Consider the following 20,038-nt stretch of genomic DNA (forward strand, 5'->3'; position numbering starts at 1 on the left):
GTCTATAAAAGAGGGAACTCATATTTACCTTCATAGTAAGAGTATAATTGGAGGAAAGGAATAATTCTTAGTCTCGGAAGATATAGAGCAATGGTTCTATGTGAAGGAAAGAAAGTGTGTTATGTATTAGGAGAAAGATCTGAGCAATTGAAAACAGTGACACAAACTAATCAAGAAGAGGTAGTTGTGGCACCATCACAACAAATAACCAAGAGCAGGCTAAATAAGACATCATTGGAACTGCCTTTTCCGGGACCATGCACTGTATTCGATGGGGATGATCACACTGGATAGCACAAATGGCCTTTTATGGTTTTTTTTATCTCCGGACCAAATCCTGCAGTCTGTACTCAGAGTTTCCTTTTACTTCAATAGGAGCTTTATCTGAATAAAGAATGCCGAATTTATGATGATTCTCTATACATAGCTCTACGTTCTTTCACTTTTATGTGGCTTGAATGGTGACCTTTGATCTACGTTTGTTTTAACTGTTAGGGAATCCTGTGAATACTGAAGCTGATTCTTTCTGAATGTACCTGGCATTTGCTATGTACTATGATTTATTAACTCACAATAGGAAAGTTTCCTCTATTGATGAAACCAACTTGATTAAAAGATATGCATCTCACACATTTTTGTTTAGAGATGTGGTGAATTTGCAAAGAGAAACAGAAGAGATGATATCATCACCAGGAAACTGTTAAGGTTCCTAAATTATGTACATCAGTGGTGACTCTTAAAAGTATGTGTGAAACCTTCGCCCCATGTCATCTGCTTAGACAAGTTCTTTACTTTATTCCTCTAAAACATTTCTACCAGAGAGAGATGATCGGTGCTCAGTAGGAATGTCCTTTCTGGAAATTAAATGCTATGGTCACATAGTGAAAGTGTTAAAAATATAGCTTAAAAGCATCAACTTTCAAAATTGTATTGCTCATACCATATAATTTGTTGATATTCATAGAACTTAAGTCTGAAGATTGACAGCGCTAATGGTCTATAGTTTAATAATCTTTATGAAATAACATAGCATTGCACTAAATCCATTAGTACCATGTGTGGCTAATTTAAAACTCAGCATAGATAACTACCAAGTAGAAGATTCGATATAATCATACTGCTAATTCACCTATGTTGAATATTCATAGTTCCTGTTAAATGTAGCAAGCTCTTGAGGGCGGATGTTTTATCACAGATAATTGATTAGTTAAAAGATTGGTGCCATAGCCCTTTGGGCTGTGATCTTGTCATATCTCATAAACTAAGCAGCATCAGGCCTGGTCAGTGATGCCCCACAAAGAGTCAAGGTTCTCCAGAAAGGAGCAATGTTAATTCAGTAGATGGTATACTTCTAACTGAATGCATACTCAACAGGTGCCCAACAATGATGTTAGATATAGTATCTCATTTGAATGAGGTGTAAAAATGGACACCCTAATTTATAGTCCAGTTTTGCCAACTCTCATGAGTTTATCACAAGTCTCATGATTTTTGGTGTACTTCTAATTGCCACTGTTCTGGAAATCAAGAGTGCGTGAAAAATCTCTGCATTTAAAAAAAAAAAAGTAAAAGGGAAAAATAAGATTAGATTCTTGCTTTTGTGGTTGCAGAAAAAAGGTTGAAAATGTAAAGCAAATGCAGCCTAAAGGTTCAGAAGAGTAACAAAAAAGAACCCTAATATTATTTGGGTGGTTTTGGGTTTTTTTTCCAAAAAAAAATCATACATTCATAGCCAGTCTCATGGGTTTTGGGGACTGGCTTGTGATTTTTGACTGCTTAAGGTTGGCACTATTGATTAGTCATTAAAGATCCCCTAGCATTTTTTACAAGAGAATGGTTGTGTGTGGATATACCATATGTATGGTGATGATATCCACATAATAAATTACAGAACTCACTGATAACAGGCATTTATCGTGCACCTTCTGCACTCTAGCCTCTAACTCATTTCCCAGTGGGACATAGTTCTTCTAACATTCCAAACCTCTGAGCTGCTTATAACAGCTGCATGTTTAAAAAAAAAATCTTGCTACAAGGATGTTTCCTTCTTTCTCATCAAATGGAACAGCGGAGGTTTCTATCGCAAACCTACCTGCTTTCCTGCCAGCTCACCAGCCTAGTTCCTCAGCAGCCTGCCTTAGAAGGCTGATGTGGAACAGGGAGTCTGGGAGTCCCAGCTCCCAAGCTCTTGCCTCTTTCACAACCCAGACTTCCACGATCTCTACCCCCAGGACAGACAGGCAGAGTACAGGAATGCCCTTTGGTAGAGAATTTCACAACTTTTGGTTTACATCCTGAATTAGAATGAAACCAGATTTTGAAATTTTGAATGGAAAATAGAACTACCATTCTCCACCCAGCTCCCATTTTTTGTTCTGCATGCATCATTGCAGTTAATGAGCTCTTCTCCACATAATTAAACTGACAAAGCTAAATCCCTAGAGGATGTCATAGAGACTCCTGTGTCTTTTCCTTCCCTGGTGATCGGAGCTCTGGTTGGGATAGGTTTTATTTTGATTTTTTTTTACTCTACACATATACCTGGTGATCCCAGGAGATAGGCTAGATAATGCAGGGTTTGGTGGTGGAATTGGGGGAGAGAGATGGAGCCTAAATGGATCTAGCTTTCTGCTGAGTATCCAACATTCAGCCTTACATTTGCCCTAAAAGAAGTATACCATTGCGGATTTTAATTCTCTAATAGCGACATAAAAATGAATCGCAAATTTACAACAATTCCTAACAATATGCCACCTATTCATATGAGTTTTCCTAAACATTGGAGAAAACCGTATCTTGCAGGCATCACGTGCAATCTGATACCATAACTTGCTCACTTACACAGATAAAACGTCCATACAGAACTCTGTACGACGTCATTTACAAAACCTATCCCAACCCTGTAGTAATCATCAAAAGCCATGAACGTGCAGTGGATAAACATGGTCATGGGTCAAGGGCCCCAATGTGGAAGATAAGAGTGGAGATGCCCCAGCTCTGTGTGTGTTGGAATTTTTGGGAAGAGATAGTTGAGGAGGGGAACTGACAGAGTGGAATGTAGATGATGATGGGCTATGCAGCTAAGCAGCTCTGAGGGTAGGTCTACATCACAGTCAGAGATGTGATTGCAGGGCTGCCCGGGGGGGCAAGTGGGGTAATTTGCCCCGGTCCCCGCAGGGGCCCCCACAAGAATATAGTATTCTATAGTATTGCAACTTTTTTTTTTATGGAAGGGGGCCCTGAAATTGCTTTGCCCCAGGCCCCCTGAATCCTCTGGGCGGCCCTGTGTGATTGCAGCTTGGCTAGGCACACTTAACACTAGCTTTAATCTAGCTAGTCTGGTTAAAAATAGCAGTGAAGATGCAGCAGCATCTGTGAGCTGAAATCACAGCTTCAGCTGCAGTGTAGACATACTGTAAGGCCCTGTTTACCCTGGGATTATTTTTCATTGATGTAGCTACACTGGTACAAACCCCAGTGGCGACGTATTGCACTACTGTGAGAAAGAGCTTGCACTGGTGTGATATACCCTGGTCTTGCACCAGAGCACTGACTATGCCGTAGAAGGTTGCGCCAGTGTAACAGATTGAGTGCAAATTTTGCTAGCCTAAGCAAGCCTGAGGTTAATGAATAAATATGTTATATTAGAAATGTAAACACTACTGTAGTTTGTGCCCTCTGCCAGCACAAAATTGTTCACAGACACACTGGCCTTGAAGGTCAGAGTTGAAATACAACTGGCCTTTTCACTGTCCCTGGATCAGCCTTCTGTTTCCAGGGTTGGCTGGTCTTCTTCCGGCCTTTGTGAGTAAGCCCCTTTCTCACCCTTTGTCTCTTCTTTTGTACTTTAATAGTCAGGCCACTGCTGTTGATGGTTGGGGTTTTCTTTTCCCCCCAATTTCTAAGGAAGAGAGAAAATGAAAAGCAGAAGCACTACAGCATGCCCTGCAGAAGATATCCAGCACTGCGGGGCATTTGTTTGAGGTTGGGCAATAGCTATTTACAGCACCTTGTAATCTTACCACTTTTAAACTTTAGACATTAGTTTTATGGTTTGGAAAAGCTGCGTTAAAGAAAGAGATCTTGTTAACCAGAAAGCATCAGAGACTTCCTTATTTTTTTAAAGCACAGTAGATGTCCTTTTAATTGCTGTAATATGAAGAAACAATTGCTATCAGGAACAAATCATTGTACATTAAAGAGCCTCAGCCCAACTACGGCTTCCTTATGCTGCTCTGGCCGGCACAAAGGGACTATAAAGCCAGCTTATTGGTGCTCCTGATGATTTCCTTGGCATAGGAGGAATCCCTGAGTTGCTTAGGGCCAGCCACATAGCAGCTCTGCACTACCTGTTTCCTGACCGCTGGGATAGGGGTTGTGGCTGGAACACATCTCCAGCTGCTGGAATGGTCCCCTGAGGTGGCCTGGGCAGCCAGGGGCAATTTAGAGCAGTGGTGTGCAAACGGGGGGGTACACTCCCCCGGTGCGGAGGAGAAGGTTTCAAGAGGTTCTCTGGGCAGGTGTGAAGAAACTTCAGTTTTTAACCCGTTTTAAAAACAAACATACAAATAACAGCACAGCCTGCCTTATTTTCAACAATTTAATAAGTTTCGTAACCATAGTACACCTACTATCCCGTTAAAATTATTTTTGATTGTCATGAATTTTAAAACTCATTTAATGATTAATAATTTATATGAAAAGACATAAACCGACAATATGTATAATAGTTGAGCAGTCAGGACCTTTTGAGTGAGTCAGACACACTAACGCTAAACCGAATGAACAGTCTCATCTTTGTGTTTCCCCTCCACCTTCCGGGGTAAAACACAGTTTCAGATTACAAGAAATGCCAAAAAAAAACCCAGTTTCAAATTACAAGTAATGGTGGGGAGGGGGGGCGACAAATCCTGTGAATGGTAAGGGGGGGCGTGACTGGAAAAGTTTGCACACCACTGATCTAAGCATCCTTGAGGCTGCTGTAAATTGAACTGGGAGTTTGAACTCATCCGCAGCCAGCCCCCGGTTTGAGGAACAGCGGCAGTAGAGGTAATAGCTCTTGTGGATGGCAGATGTCCTGCCCCCGCTCCGCGTCTTCCCACCCCTGCTCCGCCCCCTCCTCGTCCCCATCCCACCCCTTCCCCCAAGCCCCCTCCTTGCCTCTTTCTGGTTTCTGCCCCCTCCCCCGAGTGACGCCAGGAGCCTGCCAGGCAGAGCGGGCGGGCTGGGGCTGGGTTGCTCGCTGCTGCTGCTGGCACCCCAAGCTGCCCTGGACCCCGTGTCCTCCTAAGTCCAAACATTGGTGGAGCCAGGTCCACGTTCCTAAATACTGGTGGAGCACGGGCACCATGGGCCCATATAACTCGCAGTCTATGATATCCAGTCCCATCTATAGTCACCTGTGGCAATGACAGTTGCTTCCTACCACTTTTCCTGTGCTCCAGTCCTGCCTGTACTCCAGGCCCACTTATAAGGGACCAAATCTGAGGTATCTGCCTGGACGCAAACACTGCTGATATTTGTGACACTTGGAACATTTGCATAGGCTCCCATCCCTGCTGTCTTCATCTCACAGTTCACACGCTCAGAACCACAGCTGGGCATATGTAATCACCTTTTCTTTGCATCACTTTTTGACTATAAAATCCAGAGTGCAATATTTATTGCGTGACTCTCCAGAACAGAGGAAAGATTGCTTAAAGAGAAGGAGGGCATATGTGTGATAATCCGTCATCAGTTCCTGTTTTGTGTTAAATTCCTAGAGCTGTTCAAATATTAAAATTTCTGCCCCATGGAAAATCACAATACACCAAATTTGTTAATGTCAATAGTTTTTGTGAGATGGAAAGTTCAAAAAATTATGATTCAGAAAGGTCAAAACATTTCATTTCAACATATTTGATCTAGGGCTGTCAATCGATTAAAAAAATTAATCGTGATTAATAGTGCAATTGCACTGTTAAACAGTAATAGAATACCATTTATTTAAAATTTTTTGGATGTTTTCTTGGACATTGTAAATAAGAAGCAGGCAGCATTATCTTCTGTAAATGTAAACAAACTTGTTTGTCTTAGCAATTGGCTGAACGAGAAGTAAGACTGAGTGGATTTGTAGGGCTGAAGTTTTACATTGTTTTGTTTTTGAGTGCAGTTATGTAACAAAAAAATCTACATTTGTAAATTGCACTTTCATGACAAAGAGATTGCACTACAGCACTTTTATGAGGTGAATTGAAAAATACAATTTCTTTTGTTTATCATTTTTGCAATGCAAATATTTGTAATAAAAATAATATACATTTTATTTCAATTACAACACAGAATACAATATATATGAAAAGGTAGAAAAGCATCCAAAATATTTAATAAATTTCAATTGCTATTCTGTTGTTTAACAGTGCGAATAATAGTGATTAATTTTTTAGTTAATCGCGTGAGTTAACTGTGATTAATTGACAGTTCTACGTGTAATTGTTAGATAGTCGCAGGATGAAATATTGTGTCCTTTTTGGAATTTTGTATACATTGACTAAAATCCAAATCTGATAAAGGTGCAAGCCTTTATTATGTTGTTCACTGGGATCAGAGAGAGAGAGAGGAATGAAAAGACACGTTTTTCTCTTTAAACAATCTTCATATTATTTCCTGTTTAAAACTACAAAGTTCAGAAGTAAAACACATTGCATCTTCATGTTGCGTGGGAGGTGTTGACATCCCTTGCCTGTGGCTGTCTGTTCCACCCACCCTTGCACTGAAAATTATCTTGAATCAAATGAACTCCTATGAATACGAACATCACTTGGCATCATAAACTTTGCTTGATATATATGTGTTGAGACTGTTTTGCTTCAGCCAGTGAAATACTGTTCGGTCACAGTCATTGTTTTCAGAAATTAACAAGCAGCTTTCTGTAAATGAATCAAATTTATTATGAATGTGGACATAACCAATTCATCAAAGACAAAGAAAAGGGGGGGGAAATACACAGGCAAACATACCCCAGCATGTGTCAAAGCTATTTATTTTTTCTTTAACAGAAAAGAGCATTAAAAGAGGGAGAGGAAACATAGTAAGGATCTAGTTTTCAAAAGGTCTTTTGTTGTACTTTGGATTCCCAATAATGTAACACCACAATATCTGAGGTTTTTTAACCACTTTTTGCGAAGCATAAACCACCATAACAGAACAGTTCTCTTAAAGGCCATATTTGGATGCTTCCTGAAATGAAGTCTGCTAGTAATAGATAATTTGTTTACTAAACAGGGAATGTAATTGAAATGGCTCTTTTGAGTTAATGAAAATATAAACTAGCTCTCCAAAATAGACCAAGGCTTCTAATTTAATTATCCGTGGGACTCACAAATTGAAAGTACTCTTTCATCCATTCCTGAAAGTCTGAAATGGACAAATAACTGAAGTTTAAAATAAAAACTTATAAAAGAGAAACCTAAGGGAGATGAAACAATCAGGGGCCAAATCCTCAGCTGGAATAAATGTGTCTGTTGAACTCGGTGGAGCTACGTCCATTTATACCAGCTGACTCTATGGCTCAAAGTATATAAGTAAAAATATAAAAGGTGTCACAAAACTAGGACGTCTTTCAAGGGAGATTTTTTTCCCCCAAGGGGCGGGGGAGACCCTGCTTTCCTCTGAAATATATATTGGTTTATGTTTGTCATGTAACAGAGGGATTGCACTTTTAGGCCTGGATCTTGCAAAGAATGGTGCATATGCATGTGAGTAGCCTTTGGGAAGACAATTGGATTATTAATGTCAATAAAATTGCACATGTGCTTAAGTGTTTGCAGGGCCAGGTCCTTAAGGCTAAGTCATGGCATTAAGCCGCAGCCCTCAAATAGGGGAGAGATGGTGTGGAGGCATCACCACAGCCAGGGGCGGCTCCAGGCCCCAGCACGCCAAGCGCGTGCTTGGGGAGGCATGCCGCGGGGGGTGCTCTGCCGGTCGCCGGGAGGGCGGCAGGCGGCTCCGGTGGACCTCCCGCAGGCGTCCTTGCGGAGGGTCCACTGGTCCCGCGGCTTTACTGGAGTCGGAGCCGCCTGCCGCCCTCCCGGCGACCGGCAGAGCGCCCCCCGCGGCATGCCGCCCTGCTTGGGGCGGTGAAATGTCTAGAGTCGCCCCTGACCACAGCAGGCACTTGCTCTTCTTGCTGCATGGAGCCGATGTTGCGAGTTGGTGGCGGGTAGCCCCTGCCTCTGCACCTCTCTGAGGAGACTAGCACCGGCAATGGTGCTGGCCAGGCGATGTCCTGATGCTCAAGGTGGTAGAAGAACTGACATGGTGGCCAGCCATTGCAAATGCATCCAAGGGTAGAGAAGGCTCAAACTTGTTCTGCTGTATCGTAACTCTATTTTATTTTCATGTGCTATTCTCAATGATAAATTAAGAGGATGCTCTCTAAGTTTAAACAAGGTTTTTCTCCCATGTCCACCTCACATTTCCTCTCCAAGTGCCTGCCCTGGTGAAGTCAGAATGCTAACTCTAAGACACTGTTATCGTGGATGGGCTGTAGATTGTTGACAATGCAGTGATCACCCATACAGGTATTTCAGCTGCTGTCACTAAATGCAGCATTATTTGTAAAACAGCAGCACCTAGGGGCCCCAAAGTGAGATCAGGGAGCCATTGTACTAAGCACTGTACACACACAGAGTAAGTGACAGCCCCTGCCCCGAAGAATTTACAGTCTAAATTGACAGGCCAAAGAAAAAGTGGTGTGTGTGGTGGGGGGGGGAGAAATCTTGTTATCCCTGTTTTACGGATGGAGAAACGAGGCACAAAGAGATTACGCAAATTTACCCAGGAAGTTTGTGGCAGAGTGAGACTTGAACACTGATTTCCTGTGTTCCAGTCCTGGGCCGAGAAATTCCCTGTACTAGACACAGGAAAATTAGACAGTGCTCCATGTACCACAGAATTGTTACCTAGCTTTGTAAAGGCAAAACTGAAAAGTGTTTACAGGCAGTCTCTGTAAAACCAGGATTTTAACTGCACTGCTGGATGAGGTAGGTCAATAAGCTGTGTTGCTAACAGCACAAAGAATACTTGTTCTGGGCATTTCTTCTTGTTAGGGTATTCTCTCCTTTTTCAAGTTTGCTTGTAGATTAAGCCTATAAATGATGCAGATTGTCTAGTGTGGTCAAAGACCCTTTACTTGGTAGACCGCATCAGTGTCTTTCTAATTTCAGGGTCCATATTTACTACAGGTACAAACAGGTACACAACTCCATTGACTTCAATGGAATTATAGCTGCTTATGCAAGTGGTGAATTTGGCTAGGAGGCTTTGGGATGAGCAACTAGGTACTAATTTGCTTTGGGGGCTACTTTAATAGCCACATGCAGAAGGCAACCATGTTAGCTGGTTTGGAAGAGCTGCACTCCATATTATTGACATGGGATGAATATTTTTGAACCCAAATATAATTTGAAAAGTATTTATATAGCTCTTATCTAGAAACATTCATCTTTAATCTAATCCAATGTTTTGGCTTTGAAGAAGGTCTCCGGCTTAAATGGTTGATCGGATGGTGGTTTTACATGTCTGAAAGATAAAGGCACTTTGGATTTTATGTGAATATGATGCCTGTTAATAGTAATGGGAGTGAAGGGATTACACTGTGAGTGCCTGAATTTTTAAAAGGCCACTAAGAACCAGCACCCAAAATATTATCACAAAACATCACTTTACATATCTAAAATAATACTGAAATTTATACTTGGAAGTGTCTTTAATGCTATCTTTAAGACATGTCAGATATTTACAGTAATTTTGAAGTTGATCAGATCTTTTACTAAGCTAATAGACACCAGGCAAAAGGGCACATTTTGTATATGGGAAATTAACTTGGACCAAGCAGGACCGAGTCCTATCAACATATTCTGCTTTTGGAGGTCACTCCCCCAGGAAGACTCCACAGTCTGTTCTCTGTTTACAGGCAGAATCATTATGATGATTAGTTTAGGGGAGGCTGGACTGTACAAGGTATAATACCTAACAATAGTAATAACAAAAACATGCATCAGTTTATGCACATATAATTGTCATAATATTGTTTGCAGTGTTATTGCAGCCGTGTTGGTCCCAGCATATTAGAAAGACAAGGTGGGTGTAAGTAATTTGAATAGTATAGGAACATATCAGCAAACATGCCAGCATTCTGTACTAATGAAGCAATAGAGCTGGTTGAAATTTTCAAAGGTTTGATTTTTTTTTTTCAATGAAATAATTTGTCAGTGTTTTGATGGAGGTAAAAAAAATTGCAAAAACTGACAACATTTGTACAGATTTTTCTTTTTTTCTCCCTTTTTCCATTTTTTGACCGGCTGGTTCAGTGGGGACTGAGAGTCAGGAGACATTGGTGCTATCCCGCCTCTGTCATTGACTTCCTATGTAACCATAGGCAAGTTGCATAACCTTTCCGTGACTCTATTTCATCATCTGTAAAATGGAGACAGTACACTACAACTCACTATATTGCTCCCTGTTATTTTGCCAACTCAATAAGTCAATTTCTTTTTTTAGATTTAATTGTTCTTTGGTGTTTACATATTAATATCCAACAAATAATAATTGTAGATGGAGTTGGTAGCAAAGCCTGCAGTTAAAGTTGTGTAACACTTACCGTTATAAGCCTCAACTTTGCCAGACTTTAACCATTTGAGCTGAAATTTTCCATGCTTGTCCTGTTTTTTTGTGTTTTTAAATTGCAGCAAAAACAACTCAGTCATTTCTAGGAGTAAGGCTAGGGGAGAATAGGTGACTTTGTCAATATTAAAAATGTTTCCCAACCTTCTTTGTTTTTTAGGAATTCTAGCACTTCCATGATTGGGAGCAGGAATTTGATGTTTGGCAAGGTGGGGAGTGGGGATCACTTTGGAATTGGAGAGCATCTTTTGCTAACCCCATAAAAATCCATCCAAATTGGGCTAAAAGTTGCCATTTGCAAATACTGATCGCTTTTTAGAGGCTTGCTGCTAAAATCTCTGAAGATTCCATCTTCACTTAACATGCTTCCTGGCCCCACAGAACTTGAGCTCCAGGAAGAGAAAAGCATCAGAAGCCACCACTTCGGTGTATGGAAAGAAGTGCTGAGCTGGGAGCCAGGAAAAGACTATGAGTTCTTGACTCAGATCTTAAATACTTATGTGCACTTCACAACCCTTATTAATGATCAAGGCCTCAACTCAGAGGCCTGGCAAATATAACCTCCCATTTTACTGATTGGATAGGTGAGAGATTGCACAGATTCACTTCGGGCAGAGCTGGGGGCATGCAACCCTTTCTCCATTGTGGTTGAGCCACATCTCCTCCATAGCCAATTTGCCTGTTAGAATGAATGTGCCAAATCTGTGTGTGACTGTGTCTCTAACAACAAGACCCATTCCCAGCCAGGAATGCTTACTCCCAACATTGCATTGCTGTCAAGTGTATCATGTCCTGCTCTAGTGGCTGGTCCATAGAGAAAATAACAGACTATTACTGCTCTTAAGTCTTAACTCAAGTAGTAGCGATCTGTGCTATGGATCTGAAGGACCTGCCTTCAAACTGCTGATGACCACATGATGAAATTTATATTTTCTAATTTTCTTTTTTTAAACCTAGAAAATATAAATCCAAAAAATGACATTTAAAGAACACTCCCATAGTAAGTCCAGCACTAAAAAGTTAGGAAATTACAGGATTAAGGTTCCCCTTCATTTTTCCTTGATAACTGTGGTATCTGTGTTATTAGTTGCTTGATATCTTTTTGGTGACTGACATATTTGTGATTTGCACATGTCTATTAATACTTTGGGTGTGGTGTTCTTGCTTGACTGTTTGATGGACTAATTGTGTGCCTGCTCTCCCCTGGGAACCACATGAAAATGAGATGTTGCAGCAAGAAAAATTGTAAATAAATATATGGATGCTCATCAAAACAAACTTATGAACCTTTAATCGGGTTTAGGCTGTTTTTTTCCCCTTGTAATTAAAATAAAGGCATTAATAACTATGGAGAAACCAGCTACCTACTTACGAAGGAGTGTGATTATTGAAAGACTTAATTCACATGGGAAATACCTCTGGTATTTTAGAGTGGGACTAAGTCACACTTGAGTTGGAGATGCAAACTTATGCAGAGTTCGAGAGATTTGGGGCCTGGTGTTCTGGTTGGGAACCATCTTAGAAGTAGACCTGAACTTCCCTAAAGCTTGAGGATGTTTAATTGGGGCCTGTTTGGTCTGTAAGAATACCCAGGTTTAAACTTGGTTCTGAATCTGATTCCCCTTCTCATGCTGTCAAATGTCAGTGAGGGCACAAATATGGCTCCACCATCCCTGTCCTGGGCTGGTCTTTGCATGTCCTCTCCATGGTTACTGCCCATGTGTTTGTACAGTGCCTGGCACAGTGGAGTCCTGGTCCATGACTACAAGTCCTATGCACTATGGTAATACAAATAATAAAGAATAATAGTAGAAATGAGACTTAGGCCCCATATTTTAACACTAGTAGATTTAATTATGTAACCTAGTACAATAAAACATGGTTCTTTAATCGGGCTATAGAGATGTTCCCAAGTTTCAAAATTTGGTTTCAGCTCTGGATTTTTCTACCATTCAAGTGGTTTGGTTTCAGATGTTTCAATTCATATTCATCATACACAAACTTTAGAACCACATCTGAACTTCCTCTCACTTTGAAGTGTTTCGGATCAATGTTCTGGTTCAAGCCCATACCTGGTTCTGATTCTGTTTGTTTAAACTGATGCTTGTGAAAATGTTTTGAAGCCAGGACAGCACAAATAGAGAGAGAACAGTCATCAGGGGACACAGAACTCATTGGCTGCTGAGTAAAACTCAAGACCTGCTCCAGAATCACATATCACTACCACTTGGGCTAAAGGAGAATTTCTATTAGCAGTAGTAATATTGGTTCTTTTTAGTGGCTTTTGGGGGAGTGGGAGCCACAAAGGACAACAATTACTAACATCAGGTCAGACACCATCAAGGAGAAGTACACATACATGACCCTACATTACAAGCTGTGAATTTCAGGGGGAGATCTTTTAAGACATGTAGCTGTGTTTTGAAGAGAATTGGTAACAGGTAGCTATGCCATAATTGTCCTCGCTGTTGGCAGCAGAAAAGAGGAATAATATTAAATGGAAAGTTGGAGCATGTCATCTTTTTAGGAAGGAAGGAGGTAGATTTACTGCCACTTTGTGGGGGGGTAATAATTAAGGCTACGTTTTAGTCCAGTGTTTCTCAAACTGGGGTCGCCGCTTGTTCAGGGAAAGTCCCTGGCAGGTCGGGCAGGTTTGTTTACCTGCCCCATCCGCAGGTCCGGCTGATCGCGGCTCCCACTGGCCGTAGTTTGCTGCTCCAGGCCAGTGGGAGCTGCTGGAAGCGGCGCAGTCCAAGGGAATTACTGGCCACCGCTTCCAGCAGCCCCATTGGCCTGGAGAAGCAAACTGCGGCCAGTGGGAGCCACGATTGGCCGGACCTGCGGATGGGGCAGGTAAACAGCCCGGCCCGCCAGGGGCTTTCCCTACACAAGCGGCGACCCCAGTTTGAGAAACACTGTTTTAGTCACAGGTATTTTTAGTAAAAGTTATGGACAGGTCACAGGCACTAAACAAAATTTCATGGCCTGTGACCTGTCTAGGACTTCTACTATATACTCCTGACTAAATCTTGGGGGGAGGGGTGTCCCGGGGGCACCGCAGGTGCTCAGGTGGGAGTGCTGCAGGTGCTGCAGGACAGAGAGGGGGCCTGGGGCGTGCGGCTCAGGACCCTCCATGGTGCTGGGAGGATGGTGGAGCGGGCAGCGACGTGCAGCCCAGGACCCTCCCTGGTGCTGGCAGGGGAAGGGGGGGAGTTGGCACAGCCGGCAGGCTCCCTACCTGGTGCCACATCTCCCTGGGAGTGGCAACATCCCCCTCGCTCAGCTCCTAGGCAGAGGCGTGGCTAGGCAGCTCTGCACTCTGCCTGCACTGAGTGAGGGGGATGTTGCTGCTTCCGGGGAGCCCCCTGAGGTAAGAGCCACCCAGAGCCCACTTCACCCCATCCTGTGACCCAACCCCCTCCCACACCCAAACTCCTGCTGCAGCGGGGGGCGCAGTGGCCCAAGACTTCCCCAGCAGTGGCTGGTGCGACTGGTGCAGGGGCTGCCTGAGCTGCTCCCGGGCCAGGTGCACCGGCTGCCTGCTGCAGAGGTTACAAACTTGCAGCCTTAGTAATAGTCACCCTTTTTGTCCAGTTTGAACATAACATGAAATCAAATTCACTTTTTTTGAGAGATTTTTTTTTTCAATGTAAAACCAAAAGATGTTTTTGTTCATGTTGCTTCAGGAAGACTGATAGATATGTAAGGCTAGAAGGGACCTTTAAGACGTCATCTAGTCCTGACCCCTGCACTGAGGCAGGATGAAGTAAACCTAGACCATCCATGACAGGTGTTGTCTAACCTGTTCTTAAAAACCTCCAGTGACGCTGATTCTGCAGCCTCCTTAGATAATCCATTCCATTGGCGCAGAATTCTTCCAGGAGTCTCATCTGAGAAGTAACATACTACTACAATGAGTGCATGGTAGTAAGTAAAACACCAGAGGTGAAATTCTAGCTCCATTGAAGTCAATGGATTTTTTGCATTGATTTCAACAGAGCCACGATTTCTGCCCAGTGGTAAGTTGAGTGCAGGATCATGCCAACAATCATTAATCATAGAAATTAGAGAGAGATCATCAGGTTTTCCCTTCCCCCCACCCACCCATGTCACTATTTCAGAGTTGTTTCTCACAGTATGCTTTGCATTGATTCTAGTTCCTTATTCAAGGACAACGGACCTCATAGGTTCTTAAAGATCAAATATAAATAACAGAGCCAGCTCTGTCTACGTTTTCCTCTGCTTATTTCACGTATGTAACAGCCAATAGTGAGCAAAGGATACAGCAGGTTTGAAAGTTTTAGTACTAATGACAATGACAGATGTTCTCCTTATGCTTTAATCCATTTTTGCTGCTTCTAGTCATAAATTTAGGATATTATTCAGGAGGCAGAATCATTCCAGAGACCTGTAGTAGTAAAACTTGTTTCTTCATTAATCTTTTCAGCCTGAACCCTACTTGCTCCCATTAGCACGCTCTGTAGTTGCAGGCTGCTAGCCTGTCCCTCTTCTCTTCCTCACTCATTGTTTCATTGAAACTGTGTTCTGTTCCAGGTGCCAGGAGAGAATGAGAAGCACTGGAAGCCAGCACTGGTTGTACTGACCGAGAAAGACCTTTTAATATATGACAGCATGCCACGAATGAAAGAAGCTTGGTTCAGCCCTCTCCATACTTACCCTCTGCTAGCCACCAGGTAGCTTTATATTTTATTGCAGGCACTTCAGTTGTTATTAGGAGTGGATGTACCTAGTAAGAAAAGAGATTGTCACGTACATCACACTTGAAAATGTCATGTTTTTAGAACCAAACTTTTTGTTGAGATCTTGAAATACTCAGTTTATGTGTCCTCCTCTCCCCCACTTCCAAATTCTGTCCAAGACTGGAATTGCCAAAATATCACAAGAAAGATTATTCCCACAATGCTGTGGGCCAAGAATTGAAACAGAAATTCTGGAAATCTCATGATAGAACCTGTTCCCATGAGATTTCCAATTAAATTTGCAGACCCAAGGGCTTGAAATAAGTATCTGCACTTCCGAATGCTTATCCGTGCTAAACCTACCAGGAAGTCAATGTAGTACATTACTACTCAGGGTTGGAACTATGACACCCAGTAGTGTTTCCACAGCTGAGTTTTTTGGAAGCTCACCTATCACCAAGAGTCATGCACATTTTTGGAATATTTTACTTTCAGTGTTGTTTGCGTTCCTGTTCTAAGTGGCTTATTTACAGCTTTTCCTAATTCAGTGAACTCTTTGTTCTCATTATCTAATCTATCTATCTTTCTATCTAAGGTATGTCTAGGGTTCCCATCACCATAGTATTTCAACACCAGTTACCATACCTGCCCATCTCTAGTAATGCCTGCGCTCTATCCAAAAGAAATGGGTAGATACTGAAATTCTTTAACTGGTGGAGTGTGTTGAAGTGCCAAATGCTCCCCATAGCTAATCAAGTCAAACAAATGAATAACACTGATTGGATGACATGCTTAAATATTGATTTAACAAAATGCTTTTATGTGGCCATTACTGAGATAGACATACTGGGAAAGACTTTTCTATGGTGACTAGTGATTTTGGGTGCCCAATGTGAGGCAATTTAACAGGACTTGATTTTCTGAAACTGCTGAGCATCCGCCCTCTGAAAATCAAGCCCCTTTGATATGTGTCAAGTTGAGTCAACCAAAATCACTAATTTTTTGTCCCATGACTATGTACATCAAGGTAATCCATTGGAAGGTATTGCAATGTTTCCAGACTCACCTGTTTGAGTGAAAATGCTTTGCAAATAATGCTGTAGTACCATTTCCATTCTTTTTTAATAATGAATCAAGTAACTCACCTGATAGATCAAAAATAATATGAGTCAGATATGTTTTGCCCAGAGAAACTGATGTTTAGACCTGGAGAAGCATGTGGTCTCCTCACTATCCTCTGTGTGTCTGTGTCCATAACGTGGAGAAAGCAAGTGAACAGGAAAACAAAGACTACAGCCAGAGGTGAAAGTAAGGCGGTATGGGCTGGTACGGTGTACCGGTAAAAAGTAGCTGCCAGTACCGGCCTGTACCACAGACTTTAAAGTGCTGCTGTGGCAGCGCTTTAATGTCGGGCAATGGGGGGTGCAAAAGGGGCAGCGACGACCCGGCAGGGTCACCGATGGGGGTTGCAAAAGGGGCAGCGACGTTAAAGCGCAGCCAGGGGGGAGGCAAAAGTAGTAGCTGCCCCGGGGCCACGATTTAAAAGGGCCCGGGGCTCCAGCCGCTGCTGCTGCTACCACAGTGCAGGCCAGGCAGTGCAGGTGGGCTAACTGTGGGCAATGCCCCGCCCCTTCCGCCTGAGGCCCACCCCTTCCTAGGGGGGAGGGGCAGAGCTGGCCCCATACCGGTAAGAGCTCAATTTTACTTTCACCCCTGACTACAGCATATTTCTTAACCAAACTAGTGTCCTTCAAGTGATCCACAGTATATTTACTTTAGACAAAACTAAAGTGCAGTGCCACCCCAAAAATATTTTCACTCATGGGCATCATATGAGAAATCATTGCCAAGCAAGCGTGTAGAGCACAGGAAGTGCACGCATCATACCATCATGTTTTTCCTACAGAGTCCAGTTAAAGTATTTTCCAACTGTGTGATGGACTTCCTGCTTCTTTCATGGATCTGACTCCCAATAGACCCCAGAGAGAAATACTGGCTAGGGTTAGTATAGCGCAGTTAAATCCTGAGCTGAGACTGTCAGACGTACAGCTGTCAGACACACCGACTTCATTTTTATTTACCGGCATGTGTGCGGGATCCTGCACTATGGAGAGATTTGCCCACATGTGTTTCTTACACTGAGAGTCATCTATGGCTTTTGACACTAATTCTAATCATATTTGTCTGCTAGAACAGTCTCGGGGCTTGAGAAGGAGTTCTGCTCTCATTTCCCTGGTCTGACTCCAAGTCAGATTATTTCTCAGTGCCGTTCCATTCAGTGGGACTGGTGCCAAGTAGCCACAAGTGGTATCACTCACGGCAAGCTCACTAGTTCCTTTTAGCTTTCACTCGTTTGGTTTACTCAACTGCCTTTTGTTGCCTAACGATCTAAGATTTTGTTGTTGAATAATTCAATGAAAAATAAATCAAAATTTTATCAAAAGGCCAAGGATACTAGAAGTTATTTCACCCCAAATGTATCTAGACCCTTGGGAACTTTCAAACGTAGTCAAAGAGAAGTAACTTATTCATTCCTGTTCACACAGTGTTGGTATAAAGTAAGGTAATCACACTGTGCTTTACAACACGCTGACAAGCTTACAGTGTCCCTCCAGCAAATCCAATAAGAGGACAACGGGTCACATTCAAGAATCCCTATTTAAAGCTAGGTAGGATGTTGCAGCAGAAGGGTGTGTCAGAACTGCAGGACGTGCTGACGTTCTGTCACCAAGCTCTGACACCGTGTATACTCCCCGACATTGCAGCAGCAGGTGATAGTACATCCCAAGACTGTAACATTGTATCGGGGTAGTTGGGCCAATGCCAGGGTGATGGATCATCTCATCCCATTGCAACATCCTTCTGTGCTGAGGAAGTGGCAGAATGTTGTGACCCAGTGGGGGATGAGTCCTGGAAGGGGCAAATGGTAACCTGAGGAAGCTTTAAATGCAGGTGGGAGAGGAAATTAATCTGTGCCCATGTTCCTTGGTAGAACTTTCTGAAAACATAAACAATGGGGGATAAAGGAGCTTGCATTAAGTGAAATAACACTAATAATGACTTGTGGGTTTTAAAAAACTGAAGCAATACAAGACACGTACTGGATAGAGAGTCGCTCTCCTTTGTCTGGGGAGATACATATTGTACCAGCATGTAGGTATTACTGTAGCACATTGTGCAGGATACATAGAATGTGAAATCCTTGCCCCGGGAGCAGAGACTGGAGACACGGTTGTATAAGTATTGCTGCTTGGTGACGTTATGTGCATTGAGTTACACAGACCACATTGTTCAGCTAAATCAAGAGAGGCAGCCAGAACAGTCCCCCTAGCTAGGGAGTCAGATTAACCACAGGCGTGTGGAGGCATGTTGGCAGGACAGCGAAGGGACACATTGGCTGCTGCTGCCCATGCCATGCCTGCTCAGGGAATAAAAGGAGCACGTTATTGGACCCTCAAATCAGTACCTCGCACACAACACTGATTTCACCCCTAAAGACAGATTAAATGCCAAGATAGTATTTGCCATATGTCTTTAGTACTTCCTCACCCATCTCTTATTTTTCTTCTAACCTTCAGGCTCTGAGGGAGAAGTTGGCCTTTTTTACACCCTCTTTGGCCCCAAAACAAACTAATTAAAGCTCTTCAGTGGCCACATCCGTCCCCTAGTGAAGTTGACAGGAATCTTTTCACTGATTTAAGTGGGGAGTTGGATTGGACCCTAAACCAGTGGTTCTCAAACTTTTGTACTGGTGACCCCTTTCATACAGCAAGCCTCTGAGTGTGACCCTCCTTATAAATTAAAAACGCTTTTTTATATATTTAACACCATTATAAATGCTGGAGGCAAAGCGGGACTTGGGGTGGAAGCTGACATCTCGAGACCCCCCCATGTAATAACCTCGTGACCCCCTGAGGGGTCCCAACCCCCAGTTTGAGAACCCCTGCCCTAAATGCTTGGACAGTAAGTGCACTTGGAATAATGTTTTAAGCCTTTTTTAAACAACTTGGACGGGGTAAAATTTTCAAATGAACTGAAGTCCCATTTTTAATATTGACGTAGGCCCATAGGAGCTTTGGTTCCATACACTTTCACTGAGACTTAGGGCTTGTCAGCATGAACTATTAGGATACGTCCACACTACCTGCCGGATTGGTGGGTAGCGATCGATCTATTGGAGATCGATTTATCGCGTCTCGTCTAGACGCGATAAATCGATCCCTGAACGTGCTCCCCGTCAACTCCAGAACTCCACCAGGGCGAGAGGCAGAAGCGGAGTCGATGGGGGAGCCACAGCCATTGATCCTGCGCCGTGAGGGCGGGAGGTAAGTTGATCTAAGATACATCAACTTCAGCTACGCTATTCTCGTAGCTGAAGTTGCGTATCTTAAATCGATTCCCCCCCCCCAGTATAGACCAGGCCTTAGACTGCAGCAAGTTGGGGTGTGAATCTACCCCACCCTAGTCTGCTGTGGTTAACTGTTTATGTGCACTCTACTGACACATGTTAACAGTTCATTAATACATTTTGAGCTAGTGCCATTTCAAAGAGGACTAGATCAGGCTGCTGTAAGGAGCCAAGGGGTCGCCAGTACAAAAGTTTGAGAGCCACTGCATTAAGGAATGTTAGCAGGATGCACAGAGATCACAGAGGGCTAGTGAGGGGTAGATTC

The 20,038-nt window shown here is 42.9% G+C and overlaps 1 protein-coding gene across 1 annotated transcript in view; it reads left to right on the top strand.

The window, feature by feature from the left end:
- The window catches only part of SNTB1 (syntrophin beta 1), a 156,519-nt gene that overhangs the window by 118,843 nt on the left and 17,638 nt on the right, over positions 1 to 20,038 (top strand). The window contains exon 4 of the mRNA XM_045006776.1: positions 15,220 to 15,359. Coding sequence (XP_044862711.1) covers positions 15,220 to 15,359 — 140 coding nt within the window. The remainder of the gene's footprint in view (positions 1 to 15,219; positions 15,360 to 20,038) is intronic.

Source organism: Mauremys mutica, chromosome 2 (genome assembly GCF_020497125.1).
Source record: "Mauremys mutica isolate MM-2020 ecotype Southern chromosome 2, ASM2049712v1, whole genome shotgun sequence".
Taxonomy (NCBI): Eukaryota; Metazoa; Chordata; order Testudines; family Geoemydidae; genus Mauremys; species Mauremys mutica.